The 23,844-nt window shown below is 37.1% G+C and overlaps 1 protein-coding gene across 1 annotated transcript in view; it reads left to right on the forward strand.

Annotated features, from left to right (window-relative positions):
• Positions 1-19,373, forward strand: part of LOC145996780 (uncharacterized) — an 892,808-nt gene extending 873,435 nt beyond the window's left edge. Inside the window, exons 8-12 of the mRNA XM_083133317.1 lie at positions 1,308-1,372; positions 10,833-10,910; positions 11,852-12,028; positions 14,741-14,950; positions 17,188-19,373. Of these exons, the coding sequence (XP_082989443.1) occupies positions 1,308-1,372; positions 10,833-10,910; positions 11,852-12,028; positions 14,741-14,950; positions 17,188-17,300 (643 nt within the window). The 3' untranslated portion in view covers positions 17,301-19,373. The remainder of the gene's footprint in view (positions 1-1,307; positions 1,373-10,832; positions 10,911-11,851; positions 12,029-14,740; positions 14,951-17,187) is intronic.
• Positions 19,374-23,844: the final 4,471 nt, after the last annotated feature.

The following is a 23,844-nucleotide window of genomic DNA, read 5'->3' on the forward strand; positions in this document are numbered from 1 at the left end:
AAAACGTTGTATATTTAAAACAGATCTGTTTTATGGATATATCGCGGGGAAAATATTCTCTGGTGATTTGTTCTGGAAGGCATAATCGGTGCTCGAAGTTAGGGGGGGGTGCGGGAATTGTACCCCCTCAACTACCAAAATTTCCGCAAAGCATCCCCTAGCTGTCTCGCTACCACAATGGGAGCATCCCCCTAGCTAACTCCAAGGCTCGGCCAAACATCCCCCAGCTAGCAGTTTCCACTTCAGGCGCTGGGCATAATTCAGATAGGAGAACAGTATTCAAGAATAGAGAAGATAGGAGGAAAATAAAGTAACGAATGAATGACTTTGGATTTCAGGTTTTTGGACCGGTACGGAAGACGCATGGCACTAAGGTCTTTTTGTGAGAACTTTTGTGGTGGGTTGTTTTCAAGATGAACAGAAGAAATGTTATACTTTTTCTAAAGGAAATTATGAAGGAACTTCTTAGGGGTTCAGACCAAACATACACTTCTGTAAGAGAACCTTGAAGAGTTAATGTATCATGTGATGATAAAATTTATTTGAATAGTTTGCAACCATAGGCAAACAGAAGTGTATTTATAGAGAGAGGAGGCAGTTTCTCGGGGAGATCATCATGTAAAGAAAAAAAAGAAGTTGGTCTAGTGCGTTCTAGACTGAACAAGCAAAAAGCTAGATATACGTCGGGCTCTTGCGTGATGTCTTGAAGGAAAGAGAAATTTACCATTGCTAATCAGGATTGCAATATTGAAGATAGTGGTTAATTTTATCGAAGGCTTATGGTTAGCACATCGCGCTACGACGCCAGGGGTCCCGGGTTCGAATCCTGGCCTGGGCATGGATGTTTGTGAGTGTTCATTCATCAATTTCATCATATCATCATTCATCCCAATCTTCGCAAATTAGCCAAAAGTGGAACAAAAAGCGAAGTAAAAGAAACCAAATCAATCAATGAATTTATCGAAGGCTTTTGAAATGTCAAAATATAGTTTTTAGTTGAACGTTCCTGTGACAGCATAGATAGCTATATTCTTGAACTTTAGTTCTTCTTTACTGTTTAGTTTTGTGGTAGGTATTTATCCACAATTTTCCATCTGATTGGGGGGGGGGGGGTGTAAGGGCATATTTAGAGCCAAATTGACCTTTGTGAAAAATTTTCGGGGACGTTGAGGAAATTTTGAGAGATGTTATTGTGTGTGGATGTATAGCTGTTTTGTACTTTATGACATCGTCTTGCTAATATTCTGCTATTTCTTGATGTATTGCATTGTCGAACGTTAAGTGATTGTCATTTTTTCTTTTTGCAGCGAATCTGGATATGTTTGCATGATGTTTTACCGGAGGGATGGCCACGTGATAGAAATTCAAACTGGTAAGTTACTTTCCACATTTGCAAATTACTTTTTCTATTTTTACACGATAATACTTCATTGATATACCAAAAATTGATCTTAGAATTCCCGCTAATGGATATTATCGATGTGCGAGCTCGATTCGACTAACCAGTTGTGCATTCTTTGGTTTGAACATCATTTGGTGCTGAAGCCGTTATTAGAATGTTTAGAGAACCGAACATCTTCAGACATGAAAACAGTCAACATTTGGAGAAAGGAACCATGCTTCGTCATATCTCGGAGGACGCTGTATTACATTGTCTTTACAAGAGAGACAAGCGATAGCGCTGTACAAAAGACACGCAAGCAGAGATTTACTTTTTCAGCCAATACGTGAGCTTCTCTCCTCATAATATCCTCCTTTTGTGAACAGATTGTGGACTTGTTGAAAAACTTAATGTTACAACTGTTCCAGTACAAAGCGTTGGTTTTAAGTTTCTTAACTTTTCCTTCTTCCTTTTCTTCTTTCCTTGAAGAAAGAGAAGGAAGAAAGAAAAGGAACTTGTAAGCGGTGAAGCGTATGTATTCATGGCTCTCACGAGACCAATTCATACGGACCCGCATCCACTCCGAGACAACCCTCTCGAGGTATAAACAAATGAATAACGAGCACATTTAGCGTGCTCCGCTTCGTCCAGAGTATCCTATTGTTTTAGGTCCCTCCCCCCTCTCCTCTTATACCCCTTACTTCTGGGCAACAATATTGAAAAGCAGGGAGAATAATGCCAAGTGGCGGAGATGTCCTTTAGATTCAGAGATCTCTCCTCTTGCAGGGCTTGAACTAGGGTTAGGATCCCCTGGGCGAGGTCTTAGGTAACTTGTCTCCCAGAGGGGAAAGAGTTGGGGACAGGCAAAAGCTGTGATTCTTCATTTTTTCTTTCAATGCGACTTTTTCTTGTGTTCAATCGGATCTTGAGGCGTGCTTGAAATGTTCAAGTCTTCTAGGTTCTGTTACGTCTTTGTGTGCGAGGAACTCATAGCGATATGTGGGGACAGTGAATTCTCGCAGATCAACTAATGGAACATGCAAAGTTCGATTTTGTTTTCAAGATTTCTTGTTCAATTTAATCTTCACGTACTTGAAACATTCAAGACTTTCAGAATTTATTGTATATTTATGTGAGGAACTGAACTCATAGTGATGTGGGGACAGTGAGCTCTCGCAGATCATCTTATGGAACATGCAAAGTTCGATTTTGTTTTCAAGATCTCTTATTCAATTGAATCTTTAAGCATGCTTGAAATGTTCAGAACTTCTAGGTTTGAAAGTTCGATTTTGTATTCAAGATTTCTTGTTCAATTGAATCTTCACATGCTTGAAACATTCAAGACTTTCAGGTTTTATTGTATATTTGTCTGAGGAACTCATAGCGATACGTATGTGGGGGCAGTGAGCTCTCGCAGATCATCTTTTGGAACATGCACAGTTTGATTTTGTTTTCAAGATCTCTTCATGAAGAGATCGTAACAGGTGTTGCATGTGTCTTGTGAAGTGTAATTTGCATTTTCCATATTTCAGCAGCCGATGCCTCGTTTCTTTCTCGGTCTTCTTTCGAGTTGTAAATGTCTCGCACGAGACGATACTTGTAAACAATAAGTCTTCCCTTCTCTTTAAGAATGGTTTCAAGGCCGCTTCAGTCTTAAAAAAAAATAATACTAGACCAACCGATACATAGTGTCAGACTTCTAGACTTTGGTATGGTATACGAAAAATGTACATAAACCAAATTTACATTACTGTGAGTCCCGGAGTACCGTACCGGATTTGTAGTAAAATCGCAATTCTGTCATAGCTTCGATTCCCAGTAGCGGCAAAAATGAATGTTCTGAATAGATCAGTAGTGTCAGAATAGGTACAATCACGGACACTGCTGGGTTGTAACGATTCCATTTAAAGTCGATGTATTCATTACAACCTGGCAGTATCCATGACTGTAGAAGCGGTGGTAGCACTAGACAATGGATAATGTTCAAGAGGTACTCTCGAAACGTGGTGCTAAGAGGCTAATAAAGAACCATTGGCACTAACGTTAGGAGAATTATCAAGTATTGACAACCACTCCGAAATAGGTCGACTTAGATATTTTGTAGCCCTTCTTCCATACTGCGTCCACTTATTTTAACCTCTTTTGTAACTCAGACCTGCGTGACATGCGTAATAGAAGACGGAAACATCAAGCATGCATTACGCACGTGTGTTTCGCCATTGATTGTATAGTGGGTGACACAAGCAACTGCTCTTTAGCAGGTATGCAGTCTGATCTAAAGGGTGTCTGAAAAAGACTGGACAGTTTGAAAGGGAGGTGTGGAGAAAAGAATAAATAGTCGCTAGAGATTCAATCATGGAAATGAATAGTGCAGAGGATGCCATTGCATATTGATGAAGAGATGGGTAGTTTTGACTTGAAGGTGACGTCCAGTAGGTGACCTTTTCTAAGCACCCGTTCTTGCAGTCGTTGAGGGACATCCTTCATAGCTCAACGTAACATGTTCACAGGAATCTGGGCAATTATTCAGTTGTAGGTCACGTAGGAAGGATCTGTGAGGAAATCACCCAAATTCCTGTTGGCGTGCAGGATGTACCTCGACGACTGCAGGAATGGTTGCTTAGATAAGATCGTCAACTACTGGACATCAACAAGTCATAAACCTACCTCTCTCTTAAGCGGTATGTAATTATGTAATGGCATGCTCTGTACTATTCATTTCCATGATTAAATCTCTTGCGACTATTTATTATCTTCTCTGTACTTCAATTTCAAACTGTCCCGTCCTTTTGAGACACCCTTTACTTCAATGTAAACCGGGTTACCTCCTTGTAAGTCAGTTTCTGAACCGCAACTTTTATGACCTCGAACTGGGTTGGAGACTTCCCCTTTAGCCTCTTCGTCTTTTCCCTCCCCTTTTCATCCATCTTTTCTGCGAAATGACTAAATGAAACCCAACTCTCCCGCAGTTCCTAATAACTCATATGCAAATAGTAATACCCATTCTTTCCCATTTTTACCCTCCACTTTCCACACTGCCTGAGATATACTTTACGTTATGCCAGACACCCCCCTCCTTTCCCCTCCCCATTTACAATAAGCCTAACGAGCAATTCCATTAAGTTTCATTTCGCTGCCCGGCCAAGGGACCAGTATGGTAATTAACGAGAAAGAGAAGAAAGCTCATTTTTCTGCCACCAGAGGACTCTGCCCTCGCCTCTCTCCTCCCTTTCACATTCCTCTGCCTCCGTACTATCTTTTCTTCCTTTCTCCCTCGTATGTCTTTTGTTTGGAGGGATGGTGTTCTTTTATTCCCCCTGTTGATTTGAAAAGACAAAAAAAATTAGTGTTCTCTCCCGTATTCGATTCGTGTTTCAGACCCATTTTATTATTATTATTTACAGTGGGGTTACATATGGGTTTGTCATGGAAACAATTTCAAAAAGAGATAATGAAGACGAGACACACACACACCCCCATGTATGGTCGACGCTGTCGAAATGTCTGAAACAAAAGTAAGCTCTAAGTAGCCGAAGAAGCTATTTCTTGAAAACACCTAATAGGGACACACTGTTCCGGGAAGCAAGGCCGCGCATAACGGTAGAGAATAGGAGGAAGCGAGTGGGCGGAAGAAAGCAGTGCGCGCTGCTGCACATGGCTTGTAGCTGCAGCCTTGTTTTCGTTCGCTTGCTCCAGAGATTCTCGGGAGAGGGTATAGAGCATTGCCTCTTAAGTTAAAAGAGTTCAGGTAAATTTTATTCGTAATATACGTATGCGTGTTTTATTAGAAATAGCATTTACTGTAATTTGATAAATTAAAATTTAAGCGCACCAATGCCGTATAACGATTTTGTCAATTAAATCTCTAACTAATCATTAACAATAACAGGGCACCCTAAACAAAAAGTAGCAACTGGATATGCCAGAAATTTAAACAATGCTTTGAAACTAAGCTTGCATATTTTAAGTGATCAAAATGGTTATACTGTATAGATAATAGAGTTCTTATATTTAAGATTCATTTGACGTGCCCACGCACACACGTCCAAGTTAATACACTAAGAAATTATCCACAGTTCTGTCTTTGCTGAATTGCTTTTTGAAATAGACATTTTCATATGAAACCGGTTGTATGGCAAGAGTTAACTCTTTGTCAACATCTGCAAGCATTATACATACAATTAGAGGACGTCCTCGAATATACGGTCTTTAAAATAGGGTCCTCAGATTGTTGGTGTGTTAACAGATGAAGGTCCTCGCTTTGTTGGGTATATCAACACACACTCTTTTCCAAAATTTTAATATTCATGTGTACGTCAAAACTGATGGAACAAAAGTATTTTGAATGTGTTCGTAACGTGCATCATGCGCGCACATTTATGAGCGATGACTTCCGAGACTTGCACGAATGTATTTCCGGTTGCAGTGTTGTAGCTGAGTAGAAAATGTTCTTATACCAGAGAAAGCCTTTCACGGACTTTTCAACATGCCTCTCCGCCCATCTCCTGAAAGTTTCGCGCCCAATGTCAGGTCTTGTTCTCGCTTCCCGCCATTTTGCTGTCAGTTCGCGGTTTCTCTGAGGCTTCAACCACATCATAAATATTCATAAAAGAGAGTCTCTCGAATCGTTCTTCTTCCCTTGCCTGCCTCTCTCTCTCTCTCTCTCTCTCTCTCTCTCTCTCTCTCTCTCTCTCTCTCTCTCTCTCTCTCTCTCTCTCTCTCTCTCCCCCCCCTCTCCAGGCAAGCTTCGCATGGCTGTGTTCAGTTTTCCAGTGAATGTGTTCTTCAGTATTTTCCACTTCAATAGATTTTCTACCATGAAATCATATAATTTGGCGTTTTCCATTGCGCCTCTTTTCTTTTTTTTCAGACAGCACCTCTGTCTTCATCCTTTTCTTGGGCCGGTGGGGATTCAAACAAGATTTTCGAATTACTAATCCAGTATGTTAACCACTACTGCACCTTGCACACTCTTGTACTGCTCGCCAAGTGTATTACAGAGTCGTCAACAATATGACCCAATCCCTAACTGACGATAATTCGTAAAAATACTAGATAGAAAGATACAATTTGGCGAACTGAATAACCTATCTGTTAATACCCTGCTGCTGTATATCTCGATAGGTGCGTCTAAATTAAGAATCTACCAGTAGAACGGCCAACAGTTGCTCTAGTTACCTTTGGATATCTCCGGTGTAATTAAAGCCAGAAATATTCCATTCGGGGTTCGAAAGACGTTTAAACAATCAAATTAGTGCATTATATGCGTTCGAATCAATATTTGGAACACTCAGCTATTGCAGATATATTGTTATATATATAGAGATATATTTGTAAGTGCTATTTTATTGCAGTACAAACTAACCTCATTGGTCAGTTTGTTCAATAATTAATGAATATTCAGCAGTTTCTCATTAGTGTGTAATAAAAACGACTACAAAATAAGTTAATGTTGTTAAAAATCGTTATTGTAATGACGTTAGTAGAAATACTGTTTAACTGTTGCTACTTACTACCAGAGCAATATCTTCAGACGTGAATTATGCAAAAGCATTGCATACAGATGCACACTTTAACGAAGCAATGTTTTTCTTTTCCCTCCCTCACGCGAAGAAATGACGTCATTAGGAAACAGGAGCAGATGACGAGCGGAATGATGCCCAAAACCAAGGCGGAAATTTCCGCTCGCCAATTTGGCACAACAGAGGAACTAACGCGCCTTCTCTGTAGCCAAATGCAGACTCCGTTTTCCCTAAGATAAGGAGGTCTGGGATACCCGCATTTCCACGTCAGGCGAATTTTAATCTTTCCTCCCGGGGAGAGTTGTTTGAATTTCCCTCGTTAAATATCTTTGAGGACGTCATTGTGACGTCAAGCACCGGCTTGAGGACGTGTAGATCAAGCGTCAGCACTTGGCTGCACCGCATAATGCGTTTGCAGTCTCTCCGGTAGGCGGGGCTTATGAAGGATACAGCTCTTCGCAACTAAAGCGCATTACGCTGCGTGGGGGAGAAATATGATTACACTGTGTATCTATTTATTTGTTAGAGAAAATTCCAGATACAGCACAGATGGGCATTTTACACTGAAATTGTCAACAATTAAAAAATCAAAAGAATTTTAAAATAACAAATTAACAAAAAGATCTTCCGAAGAAGATACTTTTAAAAATAGGCATATCGAAGGGGAGATTATTTGGTCAACCCCCCCCCCCCCCGGATATTAGTTTTTTTAAAAAAAATGGGCTAATATAAATATTTTGCTCACTTTTCTTACCCACAATAGCATTCAAAATTCTTGGAGAGTAGCCCGAATCGCCTTTAAAAGTTTCTGGTTTCACCTACGTCACAAACTGTTGCATTGTGGGATCAAGCAGCCATGATTCTGGCCGGTTCTCGCAAACATACGGAATTCAAGAGGACGGGCGGGAGATTTCAACCTTGTTTACGATGGTACTGTGCCGTATTCAGTTTTTTAACATAAACTCACGTTCATCCTCGAATCTTCCTAGAAAGAACAGAAGGTGCGCTTCAGGGCACGGAAATCGATAATTTTTGTTGATCAGAAGTTACCGCGTCGTCTGGTTGGCGAAAGTAAATAGTGCCAACCTTAATGAACAAAGCAAATATTACAGTGTGTGCAGTGAACATTTCCTCTCGGGTATATGCCACCTTTCTCTGTGTCTTTTAGTGCAAATGGATCGAATTGGTGTGTTTAATCATACTTGCAATAGCGTTTCTTTGTTGTTGTTTTTTTTTTTTAGAAAGGTGCTGATATTTCCGATAAGTTTGATGATAAAAATGATAATATTCAAAGTTTAATTCATATTGATAATTGTACGTTTGTACTTGATTATTTATTATATTTCGTTCGTTAAAGCAATCTGTTATTAATTGTTGTTCGATCCATGAGAAAATGTGCCGGTAGCAGGCTCTGCGTACTGCCAGGAATAAAAAACACTGCTATAAAAAGTATCCCAAATTGATTGATGGGTTTGGTTTATTTTACTTCGCTTTTATGCCAGTTTTGGCTAATCGTGAAGACGAGGCTGAGTGATGATATGTTGAAACTGATAAAAGCAAAACTTATCAGAACACCCATGCTCACGCTGGGATTCGAACCCGGGACCCCTGGCATCGTAGCACGCTGTGTTAACCACTTCGCCACGGAGGCCGGTAGGCCTATATCCCAAATTGTTAAAGCAAGGAGTGAAAATACTGTTTTTGAGCAACTCGACATTTTAAGTTACAGCGCTTGAACGAACCTTAAAGGGAAACAGACAATAATGGCAGAGCCTTGAAAATATTAGTAAATCTGTACTGGATGTAAATATTTCAAGCCGAATCAGAACCACTATTAAATACGAAAACAAATGTATTCCAGGTAGCTGGGTCAAGTAATTAAACACACGTGAACTAGAGTTGGCCAATGGTTTAGGCCCCTTTTCGTTATCGTCCAGTTCATATGGATCTACACCGCAAAACTTCGCCTTTTCTCCATATCTTTTTGTGTCGACTGCGCAAAGAGCTTGAACACGAAAAATTACCGCAATTTCCAGATGGCACAACATTGTCATTAATTCTATGCAATGTTTTACCGAAATTTTACACAGTACTAAGAACAAACGTACAGTTGGCGCAGGTGAAACGAACGCTACGTGCAAAGAGAATGGATCCCATTCTCCTACGTGGTGGGTATTTCCTTTCAGACGACAAACAACTCTGTCGCAAACATGCCGGCGGTGCGAATCCAGACGTCACATGAAACCCACCTATACCCAGAAGATATCACTCACACTAAGTATACATATAAATATTGGACAAGCGATGATTCGTTCTTGCTTCATAATTGACTTCTCCACGTCTTTAGTTACACAGCATTGTTGATAAATGCCTATGTGGCAGGGTTATGACCAGTGATGTGCGTCTACTCGTAAACAACAATAGTCTACATTCTACACGTAGACTATTTTATACACGTAGATTACGTAATCTATGTAAACAACATGGCGAAAGGTGATAACTTAGAAAAGGGCGCCGTGGAATTAAAATAAATTATACTGCGTATCAGTTGCCGATGTGTGAAGAGAACTTTTCATACTCTTTCTTCCAAATTCGACCAATTTCTCACCTAAGAAGAAACCTAATATAAGAAATATTCTAGTGTTTTATGGGGAAAAGGCCACTCTTGCCTCACGACTGCCATCTGTTGTTTTTTTGCATACTATTTATCGTCTTCCATAGTTGATAATACAAGAGAAGAGAAATTTTGTTGTAAATAGGATTATTTTCATTTCGTTAGGAACCAATATAATTGCAAATGTCACTTTCCCTTCATGAAACCCTTGAAAATTAATTTTAATGCACTTTAGATTGTCTACGTAGTCTATGTAAACTACAACCCAATAGACAACGCATGTAGACTATAAGTCTACGTCTACATGCGTTGTCTACACGTAATCTACGCGTAGATTACATTGGGTTGTAGTTTACATAGACTACGTAGACAATCTAAAGTGCATTAGAATTAATTTTCAAGGGTTTCATGAAAGGAAAGTGACATTTTCAACTGTATTGGTTCCTAACGAAATGAAAAGAATCCTATTTACAACAAAATTTCTCTTCTCTTCTATTATCAACTATTGAGGAAGATAAAAAGTATGGAAAAAACAACAACAGATGGCAGTCGTGAGGCAAGAGTGGTATTTTCCCCATAAAACACTAGAATATTTCTTATATTAGGTTTCTTCCTAGGTAAGAAATTGTTCGAATTTGGAAGAGAGCGTATGAAAAGTTATCTTCACACATCAGCAACTGATACGTAGTATAATTTTCTTTTAATTCCACGGCGCCCTTTGCTAAGTTATCACCTTTCTCCATGTTGTTTACATAGATTACGTAATCTACGTGTATAAAATAGTCTACATGTAGAATGTAGACTATCGTTGTTTACGCGTAGACGCACATCACTGGTTATGACACAAGGATTCATCAATTTCATCACATCACCACTCATCCTCGCCATTGCAAAAGCCGCAGAAAAGCACAATAGGCTAACCAAGAAATAATATATATATATATATATATATATATATTTACTAGTGACTTAAAAGTTAAGACAAATGAGTGAAAACATACACATCATCCATAGTATATTTTTCGGTGCTGACATAAACAGCTTAATGATTTTATATGGACATAAAGCAGAGATATTTATTTTTTAAATTTATACACTGTATTTTTGTATACATATTTTTTTTCTTTCATGATGGTCCCATTCCTCTGAACTTTGCCAGTACAGACAACACTGATATATTTTATATATTCTGATATACATATATTACATTAAAATATTATAACTTTCCTTTTTGTAGCTTGTGTGATCAGTTAAGTTGTTAGTTCGTAGTTTTTATTATTAATTAATTGTTAACTCGGCGTTTCCTTTCTTTCAGGGTCTCTCTCCCCAAACATGGAGGAAGCTTGCCATCCAATGTATTTTAATGCTACCTTGCCATATATAACTCTCATAAGTAAGTACAAACTTTGGATGAAATGTGTGTACAATCTCGAAACTGTAAACAATCCTAGTAATAACTCGGCAACTTCAACTACCGCCCAAGTAACCAAAAGTGGTTGGCAAAACTTAAGAACATACCGTTGGGCAACAGTAGTTTTGGCCGCGGTTCCAGTGTTGAGCCAATGCCTGGTTTTTTACGTTGGATTAACGTACTGAAAACTAAAGAATAGATAGGTTTTTGTTCTGATACATACATAATTTATTGAGAGACCAAGTGTAAACAATAGTACAAATTATTTATTAAAATAAAAAAAATCAGTTCAAAAATAATGAATTTCACAACAGCCTATATGTACAATAGTACAGACGATTGTCCACATTTACCTTAAAATATAATAAAAGACAGAACATCTTGGCTATAATTCAATCAAGAACTAAGTTTTCCCAATATCCATGGTCACGGGTATATTATTTTGGTATGATTGTTGTGTAACTAGATTCAATAGAACATTTTTTAAAAGATTTATTGTAGTAAATGCAGGTTATCCTAAGAAATAATAGAAAGCACCAGAGGTCTAGCCCAAGCAGGTTGAAACTAAGGTGACACTAAGTATACATTACAGGAAGCAAGTCACTATTTTCAAGTAACGAGTAACAAAATTTTCTTCAGCAGCCCGAATTTTAAATTATTAACCAAATGTTCTCCTGGGCGATTATTGAAATTGTAAGAAAACACTTACTTGTAACGTCAAAATGGCCAATGTGCCCCAATCATGTTTTAGAACATGTAGTAGACCATAAGGATTTCTAATCTCCAACAACCAAAAGACTACTTTGAATTTTATTACCTTATTTAAAAATGTTATTTGTAACAATTATATATATATCAGTGCACGTTACAGCAACTTGTGTGATCATAAAACCAAATTTTAATGTGCATTTTTGTTCTTCCAGCTGCAAAACTGAAGAACAGGAGGTGCCCTTATCTCGGCCGCTACACTGTTACTGGAGAGAGCCATCTTGGCCGAGTAGCCAGGGATGCATGTGATGGTTTAGGGGTCCTCGTCGTAGGGTGCAGCACCACTGAACAGATGGAGTTCCATTCAAGCTGCAGTTCTGAAAGTCCCACAGGTAATCCACAAAAGTCTTAGGACTACCAGAAGTTCTCTCTTTCCCAGACATGTTCTACATGTAGTCTTATATCCAGCATCAAAGAAAAATTTTGAAAAATCTTAAATCGTGTAATCTTTATTAACAAAATTAATTTACATTAGTTTCTGAAAAGAAACTAGAATTTTAAACCAATCTGCCACTGGCGACAACGTGCGAGCATCTCCCCTTCCCCTGTTGGAGGCAAATTCTAGAATAGATCCAGAATCCATACTTGTTTATTTCAGAAAGTACACTACGTTCAGTTCAACCTGTTCCTTTCCCATGCTAGCAATCCCTAGACATTTCTTGTGCCCGTTGGAAACCAGCAAAATGTTTTCTGTTAATCAACTATGTAAATGGATAGCAGAGAAGCAGTGTTTTTGAATGCACTGTTGCCACTTCGAAGTTTAGTCCAAATGTTTTTCATGTCTCTTAAAGAAGTTTGTTTTACACAATTTTCTTGGGAGTGGTTAGTGTACTAAACATAAGATTTGTGCATGATCATTTAGCTTACTCACTGTGTGAGTTTCAGCAGCTTAATGCTAGCAAGGGTGTGAATTCAACTATTCTTGAATAAGGTTAGAAAATGAATGTATTTTGGAGAAACATTGTTAATAGGTCACTACTCACTATTTTCTGTTGCCTGAATAGTATAAACTAGGATACAAAGTATGCACAGGGTGCTACAGTTCCACTGGGCCAGGAACCAGACAGCCTTTATGACAGTAACCCTGTGTTGCCGTGTTTACCTGCGAAGGAACTTGCGGTCAAACAGCCAATTAGGCCCACCGCTTTTGTAAGAGTCGACAACGTTACAACAAAGCAACCAGTAGGGAAACAGGATTTTGTCAAAATAAGCATTCTGCGCTGTGATTGCACACTGGTTAGTACAGCGGCAGAATTATAGGACCCCTCCCAGCACTAGACCCAAACATGCCTGACAGCACGAGTAAATATTCATCCCTATCAGGGAGGATTTTATCCAGACCCTAACAAGATATAGTCACATTTGTAACACAAATATTTTTGTTAGATTGTTGAAGGTAATCTTGGAATGTTAAAAAAAAAATCCTTGAAATACATTAAAATTAGTACATGCTTGGAACCTTAATTATTCTGAGATTTTGATGCCATCTTAGGGTCATTATCAGGGAAAAAGACATGCAGGTTGGATGGAGTTGAGGAAGTAAATGCTATAGGCTAGTATGTTCTAACATGTTGCAGAAATAAATGTAAACTTATTCACGAAGCATGCACCATTTTGTTTTTCAAACTTCATCAGGGCAATCGCTGACAACATGACCACTGTAAAAATTTACATTATGTACCCAGATAATAATTAAAGAGAAATTGGGAACTATACATTTGAAAGACTTCTAATTTCATCACTTGAATTACATTTTTTCACATAAAACTAAGTTGAAGTTACTGAAGTATTTTTAAAAGTTAATATGTAAAGATACAACAAACATAAATTGAAATAATGGTTCTGTATATTTTTTTTACAAGAATGTAAATTTGTTTTTGAACTAGGGAGGATGCGTAGGGAAAGAAATAATTCATTACCTAATTTTATGTCATTTTAGTGATTATCTACTTTGTACTACTAATGCTTCTATGTTCAAGATCGAATTATGAATTAATATCTGTATTTAAGGAAAGAGTTCAATCGGTCCAAGACCTTCCCATTGGTTTAATAAAAAATTTACATTCATTGTTATAAAATAACAGGAACTCAAAACCTGGACGAACGCTGCAATGTTTGACAGAGCTCTGAACATGTTATGCATTAATTAATAAATGGCATACAAATATATGCAGTAGATATTTCTTCCAATTATGTTAATATGTAATGATTTTGTTACCAAATTTACTAATGCACCCTTAAGATTAATATTTTTTTAAATGTGGTTTCTTCGATTTTGGTTATGCAATTTCTTCACAATCTCATGAATATATCGTTGTGCAAGAATCAGGACATAACTCCAATTTATAAAATTTACAGGAGAGAGAGGAAATAATGTGTTCTTAGGAATATGTCTGACTCTTAAGAAGTCTGTAAATTGGAGTAATGGGACTCCACCTTACTGCTAAGCATTAGAAGTGGAGATCCGTCAATCTGACTCCAAATAAAACTCTTCAGAGTTTATTTTAATAAAACTCAAAACCACATTTTTGGAATTACGTTCCTCTGGTTCTCATACGACAATATGTGCTTCATTGTTAACATATTTTGATTTTAATTCTTGTAATTCAAAATTAAGTCCGATAAAATAAATAAATATTAAATATACAGTAATAAGAAAATGGGTATGGACATTAAAATTAATATATATAAAAATTCCATATTTAGATTCACATTGTTTACAATTATGTTCTTAGTAACAGCTATTGAAATGTTAGTGTCTTTGGATAGCAAATATTTTAAATTGCCCATATGAAAATTTTAATGCAGTTTTCCTGATAAGTTTGACAAAAGAAAAACAAAAATATAAAATTGTATTTGAACTAGGTTGTCACAGATTAGAGACACCTTCAAGTATCTAACCCAATAAACCACATGCAAGTTAACAGTGGCATGCCAGGGGAGGGAGGAGTTCAGGTTATAACTCCCATTATTTTATAACGAAAAAATGAAAATTTACTATTGCGTGAAACTTTCACAAACTTAAATTTGCAATCTTTTTGCAGCATATTCTTGCCATGGCAGCTGGGAAGACAATGGAACCAACTATTTGATTGCTTCTCCAGTGAGTCGCTCCTCCAGCGGAGCTCACAGGTTCTGCTTCATCTCTACAGAGAACGACAAGATGATGCACTTCTCGAGCATCACAGGCTCCTGCCTCAGAAACATCAGCCCAGGGATCAATGGAATGTGGGCCTTTAATGTAACCAATCTTGGTAAGTAGAAGAGTGCTAAATGCAACAGTATTGATAGAAATTTTTAATGATTATTCATGTAACCTTAGTAATTGTACTGTACTGTGGCAATAACTTTTAAGAAACACCGAGTGCACTGAACTCAATTTGTTTCATAATTTTATGCAATAATACAGAGTGTCCGAAAAGTCACGCAACCCGATGTTTACGACCGTATAACGGAATAGCGAAACGGAATGAGAAGAAACGCTTTCTGCCAAGAGAATGCCCTGTATATTGGGAAAATTTAGAGAGACAAACATATGTAAGAACATGCATGTTTTAATAACAAATAAGCAAAGTGTTGCCAAAGGCGGAAAAAAAATATTTGCAAATCGTGTGTATTGATGCACAGAACTCATTGAGGTAAATTATTGCAACATTTCACAATACCAACGAACAATCAATTCTAGGGGGCAAACATTGATGATTGTTCGATGCTGTTGGCAGACATTCAAAGAGCTTCGACAGAGTATCTCAACATAATTCCCTTCAAAGACTTCCAGAAGCATAAGGAATGTATTTTGAATAATATACACCAAGAGTGTCATTGCGTGTGCGGTTCCAGTTTTCTCATCCTAGTCCGGAAAATTATGGGACACACTGTGATTTTTGCTGTTATTTTATAAATGTATAATGTATATACATTTATTTTTGAAATGTGGACATATTTGTAATTGTAATTCCACATGAAAACAGTGATATTTCACGAAGCAATGAATGACATTATTCACTGATTAACAGGAACCACGGTTCCTCTAACTTTTCAAGGAAGTTCAAGGAAAATGGAACTGGAATATTCCCCTCAACTCCATTTCACACTTCATGCATGGGCATCACCAGAAATTTTTGGAGAGGGGATCAAGCAATTGATAGTAAAAATAATAATTATCATACTTATAATTATAAAATAATAGCTATTATAAAGTCATATACTTATTTTATTGAAAATTATATTATTACTATTATGACTTTGAGGGAACGTTTCTACTAGACCCACCAAATGAGTGAATATCCAGCACAAGCATTTTTTTAACATTTCATAACAGTTAGTGTACGTACCTTGTTCAAGGAAAAACTTTAGAAGTTAGGGAGAAATTTTGGTCATAATGTCCTCTCACATAAAACTGTTTTGGAATTTTGAAAATTGTGAAATTACATTTTCTTTGGTTTGAATGGTAGAATACTGAAACGTTTCTGTATTTTGCACTTTTTTTTTTTCGATTTTAACATTTTTCACTTCATTTTTCTGTTTGAATAATAACTAACTGAATTTATTTCCATTTTATTAACAATAAAAACAACAAACATTCTGATATATTTTTAACTTGAACGATGCGAATTTCCTTGAGGGAGGGGTCGATGGACCTGTTCAACCCCCCCCCCCCCCACACACTTTTGGACACCTATTATTTCATGTTCTATCCCATGTCAGTTTTTACGTGGGGAAGGTTGGCTTTACATTGGTTGGCAAATTGATGTTGGTCTTACTTTGGACCAACCAACCATGGAAACGTGAGTCAAAATCAGTTTTAAAAATAACTTTTTATGCTAAGACAACTTAATTCTAACTAATTAACTAATTAATTCAACTGAAAATTCTATTGTGAAATAAGTGGCATGTAACAGTGTTTCTTTTTGAATATGTCAGTCACAGCACATACTGGAAATATAATTTCAATGGAAGTAGAAGCTATTTTTAACTTGCAGTCATTCACCAGTCCTTTGTCAGCAACCATGGATGAAAGATGTGTTAGGAATTGCTTATTGTTTGTCTCTTTTGCTGTAGTAGAACAATAACATTCTTACAGGTATTCTTGTAAGGGTGGTTAAACAATGATATGTGCAGCTAAGTAAACTCTAGAAGGTTTCTGTGCTACCACTTGAAGGTATGGTGCCTTGAAAACAATGATACCATGTGACTGAGAAAGTGCTGTGTATTTTTTTTATATAAATAACTTGAATTATTGTTTACATTTGGTCTCACAAGAAATTATGTATATATCAGAAAACAAACCTATCTATTCTTTAGTTTTCAGTGCATTGAGCCAACGTAAAACCATACGTTGGCCCAACATTAAAACCACACACGTTGGCCCAACGTTAAAACCACACACGTTGACCCAACATTGGAACCACGGCCAAAATTACTGTTGGTGTGGGCCAACCACTTTTGGTTACTTGGGATGCATGTTAATGTGTGCTTCTTTTTTTTTCAGGTCAGTGTACTGAAACACAAGGAAACACAGCTTCTGTGGTGTCATCGACGCCATCCACTTTGGCATACAGTTTGGTTATAGTAGCATCCTTTGTGCTGTCAACCATCAGGTGATGATCCAGAGACTTGTAACTTGAGTGAGAATGTCTGTGTGTGAAAAGTAAATAAGAGCAGGCTCGAGAAAAGTTGTTGCATCATTCATGGAAGGAAAAAAAACTAAACTTGCAGAAAAAGACATGAAATGATGGTAATTGAATTATTTTAGTGGTGAAAATGCTGAAGATTTCTAAACTTGCGAGAAGCTCTGGTGCAAAGCCAAAGATGATTACTTTTTTGCTGATGTGAGGATGTTCGAAATGGCATTTGTAACTTCATTAAGTTTCTTTTGTTGTGAAATTATAGACACTGGAAGAAAACAAGGAAAAATAACATTAAATTAATTTTACTGAAGCTTGCCATCGCAAGTAAGGATAATTATTATTTTTTGTTAGAAACCTTGAATGGACTTCAAGATTTTTTCTAATATGGCCACTACCAGGAACAACATGCTGTGTATATGTGTGAAGGGAAAAAAATATTCTTTACATGGAATACGATGGAATGTTGATGGAATTTATTTTCCTTAAAAAAAATGAAAATGTTGTGTAGATTGTAAATGAGGTGAAAATATAAATATATTATTAAGACTGTGTGAAGGTTTGCACATGGGAGTGATGTTGTTTATTGCGTGTGGATTTTTTGCAGTATTGACTGCTTGTAATTTGTGCACCACAATCAGACAGTTAACCCCATCCCAGAAGTTACAAAAGAAAAAAACACTAAAATATACAACTTTTGTGTGATCAGATGTTGAAATATTTTGCAATTGCTATACACGTGAAAAAATTATATATATATAAAAGTATATATATATGTATAAAAGTATGTTCAAGTGACAGTTATTCAAATGAAGGGTGCAGTACGTTGAATGCTAAAACATGGAACCGGTTGCATTATAAAGTGACTTGTTGTTTTACCTTCCTTGGAATGAAATATTTTATGACATGCTGTATACTTGATTGTTTGATCACATTTTTAAACAAAAATCTGCTACTTAAATTAACACATTTTATATGTCGGTGTCAGATATAAAGGTTGACAGAAATGAACGGAGAAGGTTTTATGAAAACAGGAACATAAGTCAGATCATGTTCTCATTACACAAGTTAACTATAAATGTTAATTTATTTTTTCTCAGCCATATTTGTAAATTGTTCAGTACTAAGTTAAACATTTTTTGCTCTGAGTGTAATATTTACAAATATTTTGTGTCACTGAAATATATATATATATATCAATATATATGCTAGAATACTACTTTAATGTACAACAAGTTCCACAATGTAAGAAGTTTAAGGTTTTTCGGTCTGCTGATTGTCTCTATAAAAAATCAAGATTGAACATGGTGCTTGGGTAAAAGAAGTTATTAAGCCATTATCTTGCCACTTAGAAGTAAAAAAACTTGGAATTTCATTGATGCTGGAAGTTTTAGTTCACACAGACCTTTGTTTATATTTAACTTTTAAGAAAATACACATCTTTGCTTTTGTGTGGGTTACAACTTAACGGCCAAATGGAGCCAAGAAATTTCATGCCCCATATTGGAGCATGGTATTTTTCAGATGTAAATGTTTTGATTTATGCGTTTAACAGTTGCTTGTAACTTCATTTTATCGTGTGTTTTACTAATAGTGGATTTCTATTGGTAAGGATACCTTCTGACGGTGTTAAAAACATGATTCATCTTTTTCCCTTGTTTTTGTTGCTTTGATAGTCTGTAATTTTTAAGTAACATTATACATTACAATAAATGTAAATCACTATATTTACAAATAATTGGTTACCGCTGTGTATATTTTCAGAACTTTTTTTTTACCTATTTGTTCATCTAACTGCTTAAATTGTGATGTACAAATATATTGTGTAAGTAATTGGGAATAATTGGCTATTTCAGTTGTCGGTATGTCCTCAACTGGTTATCAGACAGCATTTATAGCTGTTAATAATCTATTGTTAACGAGCACTCTTAGGTTCAGTAGCAATGAGAGTACACAAATTTCTTGCCATCACAAATATTGTTGGTCTAGTTAATTCCCATTACTCATTTGAGTTTGGCTTGAATACTTTTTCACAGAAGGTAAAAAATTCACGCATTTGTACATCTTAGCTGTGAAAATATCTTAATTGTTCCAAGACAGTTCAATAGTTTTCTTTCAGTGGGTAGATTTGGTATGAAAACCACTTTTGTATATTTTGGCTTATGACTCGATGACACTAGCAAAAAAAAAAAAAAAAAAAAAACAGGGCTCGAACAAGGGACCTTTGGTGGCGAGATCAAAAGTCTGCTACTTGGCATGCCCGACAACATATAAAACGTGTAAGCAACCTGCTTTCGGAATCGCAGGTAGGCAAATTGTAATGGGCTTCCCATGACCTAAGTGCCAGTGCAGGGCCAACAGAAGCCGTGGGTCCAGAGGAAGAATACCTCCAGCCAGTCAGAAACTGCCACCCAGCTGCTTGACCTGGGAATCATGGCAGCAACCCTGATCATAAGTGGGGTACTTTTTGTATCTATAACAGTAATGTACACATTCAGAACATCTGACTCACCACCCGTTGGTAACCGGGCCTACCCTCCAAGACTGAGGTTAACTTCGGTATGGTAAAGGGAGCATGTCCAGAAAAATTCAGTGTGACACATTTTACGCAACATGGGACAGCTTAAGTATTCCTACTTTTGATATTTTATTCCAAAACCCCATTTTAGCATGCCGTAGGATGAAATAAAAGTTCCTAAAAGGTCGAGATACTGCTACACTAATGTTTTGTTTTTCTTCCCTTCATAAAAGGGACTAGCTGAAGTTCGTAAAATTGAACTGGTTTCAAAATCCACATTGATTTTTCACACACTGAACACTCCAAAATTAATCTAGAGCCATTGTTTCCATCAAAATTCGCTCACTAAATAACAATTTTGGAAGCAAACCAGGTGAGAACGCTAACCTACACTCTTCTCTGGAATCTGTGGACAAATGCCATGCATAACAGTTGAGAACTGGAGAAAGCGAATGGGCAGACCAAAGCAGTGCGCACTGCTGCAAATGCCTGGTAGCCACAGCCATGTTTTTCCCCTTTATGCACAAATTTCCCCTCCTGCAGACTCCCTAGAGTCCTACTTGTGCAGAGGACTTCTTTTCATTCGCTTGCTCCAGAGATTCCTGGGACAGAATAGGACCACCCCTCAGTGGCAAGATTGGGTGGAAAACCACCAAACTCTCAATATTGAGGCCAATGTACAATTAAATCTACTGAATTATATTTTCTTTGTGAAGTAGAACCAACCCATAAACAAATTGTCACCTGGGTGATCATACAGTTTGGAAATTAAATGTTGCTGTTGCAGGTAGAATCTCCAGAGAATCACAGAAAATATATCCTGCAAGAAAATATAAATGCATAATTCTACAGGAGACTTGATGACTTTGAATTTTGATTGTCTTAAGTTTTTCGACATCTAGATTAATCATGACCACAAAGACCAATGGTAAATTGATAAAATGGATGAAACAATGGAATCTTACCTAGGATTTGATTTTGGAGCATGCTAAGATAACCCAGGGAAGACTGGTGGAGTATGTGATCTGCTCATAAACTATTTTTTTCCCCCACAGAATTAATTTACAATACTTAACCTATTTAGCATTATTCCCTTCAAAGTGATTCTCATAACTGCTGCTCTTGCATCTGCATGCACACAAACCTCTCTCGTGGACAGTGCTGCTACACACTCTGGGAGCTTTCAAACCAAAGTGACATGTGTCTTGGAAACCAACATTCAGAAACAAATTGAACCTTTCAAACTAAAGCAACCCAAGTTGCACATGCCTCTTGTTGCTAGTCACTGGGATGACAGTTCTCAACAACGTGTAGCTTCGGTCTGTTTGCACATTCGTGGTGAATGCTTTCTTATTGACTGAAGGTGCCTTTGCCACTTATTGAATGTCATGTCTTTTTGGTCTGAAAGCTCCTGTAATGAAAATCAATTTTTCCATACTGTCCAAAATCTGACCTTTCAATGTCTCCTGAAACTGGCCCTGGGATGGAGGCAAAGTATATGCATGATGTAATGCACATGAGAGGATTCAATTGTACGGAGAACGAAGTTAGTAATAAAGTGTGTTTTGTACAGTGTATATTGATACACTTGTAAGTTGAGTTGTATCTTCTGCAAATGCACTGTATAAAGAAACAAACTGCCGGAGTACTAAGTGAGGTAGCAGAGTGTACATAAGAAATGATATACAATGATGAGTCTGGTTCATTCGCTACCATGTTAAATGGGCTAAGTTGTGTAGAAGACATTTGACAAAAATTCTGGTAGCAATGTGTAACACAATTGAAGGAACCAGGAAATTCAGACAGAGAAACTGTTATTTCAGTTAACTGCACTGCTCAGGCAGAAATTAATTCTTCAAACATGTCAGTAGGAAACAAACAAACAAAAAAATGGACAGAAGAGTAAATTGCAGGGGTTATATTCCTTCCCCCATTGCTCAGAGGAACTATAGAGCGACCACAAGGAAAAAAAACCTTGGATGAAAAGTCCCCGCTTTCCCTTCTTCCATTCAGCTTGGGCCATAAGGAAGGATGGTCCACTCTCCTCCTCTCGGGAGTACGGTGCACAGGAGTCGCAGGTCTGCCCAGGTTGTTTTGCTTGTGGTTCCACTATATCACTGAAACTCGAAATTACTGGATGGTGTACCTTGACAAAATTTCCAGCACTACTGGCTACTACATATTTCCAACACACTTATGTCTAAAGAAACTCATACAACAAATAATTTGACTATGGTTTCAATATATAGTTTTTTTTTTTTCACAAAATCAAATAGAGGGTATGACCCATTTGTTCATATACATTTAACTTTTATGCAAATAAAAATAAACACTATATTTTTGGCAAATTACAATAGTGTCAAAATACTGCACATTATAAACTTTATTCAACAATGTGCAAGCCACCTTTGCATTGAAAATATTTATAAAAATGAAAATTAGCTAAAATAAATTGTAGACGAACTAATTAGTTGTCACGTGCAAAATGTTAATTTCCTATTAAAAAATTCATACATATGTACATTCTGAGTAGCTAGCATAATATAAATGAAAATTTCTGAAAGATTGGAACAGCCTAGATTATTAAATAAGAATGAACTACAAAAAATGCTCCAACAAACAAACTCTTCTTATGTCGAGAAGGAAATTCTAAGTTTTGCTAACAGATTGTACCACTTTGTTGCTAGCAACACCAACATTTTTAAAAGATGATACAAGTTTGGGTAAATACCAGTTCCAAATATTCTTTCAGCAAGAAACTTGATAGCTCAGTTGGTATGAGTGTTGCCCCAAGATCTCAAGGAAGAGAGTTCAAATCTCATCCAGGAAACTTGGAAATTTTTTTCAGGTTACATTACAAAACGTTGCTAGAATTACAAGTTCCAAAGCTACTTTCAGTACGAAGCTTCGTAGCTCAGTTGGTATGGGCATGGCTTAAAGATCTCAAGGTTGCAAGTTCAAATCTCAGCCAGGAAATTTTTTCAGGTTACATTTGTGAATGTGAAATATAAATACAAGTTCTGAAAAAAAATTGATTGATTCATCGCTGGTGGCTCAGTCAGTAAGGTCGTCGCTTCTAGACTTCAGGGTCGTGGATTCTAATCCGGCCGAGTGAACGTTGCTTTTAATCCTCTGTTCTTCTCTACCCATCTACTGCACCTAATCCCTGCTCTTCCATTCAACCATCATCTTTCCGTGGGCGAATGCAAGCCCCTTCCCGGCTCTATGGAGCCCTCATGCCCCCCCCCCCCCGTTAGGGGCCCTACCTGCCTTTCGAGGCTACCCCTTGGGGCTCGCAGGAGTCCACAACTATATTCATTTCCTATCACTTAAATGAAATGGTCCCTCCGAGGGATTGGCCTGGGGCTCTGGGACTTGCAGCAGCGGCCTTACTGACTTGAGGTACCAGGGGTGTTTTGCAAAAAAAAAAAAAATTATATTAGTTCAGACCTTTGCTACTAGATGGCACATGCATTAAATTTCCAGATTGTTGGTTCAGATGTTTGCCACTAGATGGCATAGGCATTTTCTTTTCAGTTTATTGGTTCAGATGTTTGCCACTAGAAGGCACAGACGTTCATTTTCAATTGATTACTTTACACAATTACTACGAGATTTATCCACCTGTCCCCTATTGAATGCCGTTTTGGATAGCTTGTATCCATTAATCAATCTCTGATGGAAGACTGAATTTAAATGAATCTTAAATTAAAACTGTGGCATTACTCCCCCCCCCCCCCCCCATGAAAAAGCCACTTATTTTCTGCATAAAATATGACATGTAAACCTACATTTCAAGTCATACTGATCTTTTTCAATAAATTGTGAAATTACTTTTTAAATACTTTTTTGTATTGGATTTAATTTGCAAAATTGTTAATTCTAGTTATTAATAAAAAATAACTATAGCTTACCTCCAACCTTACAAACAATGGTTTTGTAGAATATAACGCAAGCACAATTCTTTCAACTTTGGAGATTCTGATTATATCAACAAGTGTAG

This window comes from Lepisma saccharinum, chromosome 1 (assembly GCF_977018435.1).
Source record: "Lepisma saccharinum chromosome 1, izLepSacc3.1, whole genome shotgun sequence".
Taxonomy (NCBI): domain Eukaryota; kingdom Metazoa; phylum Arthropoda; class Insecta; order Zygentoma; family Lepismatidae; genus Lepisma; species Lepisma saccharinum.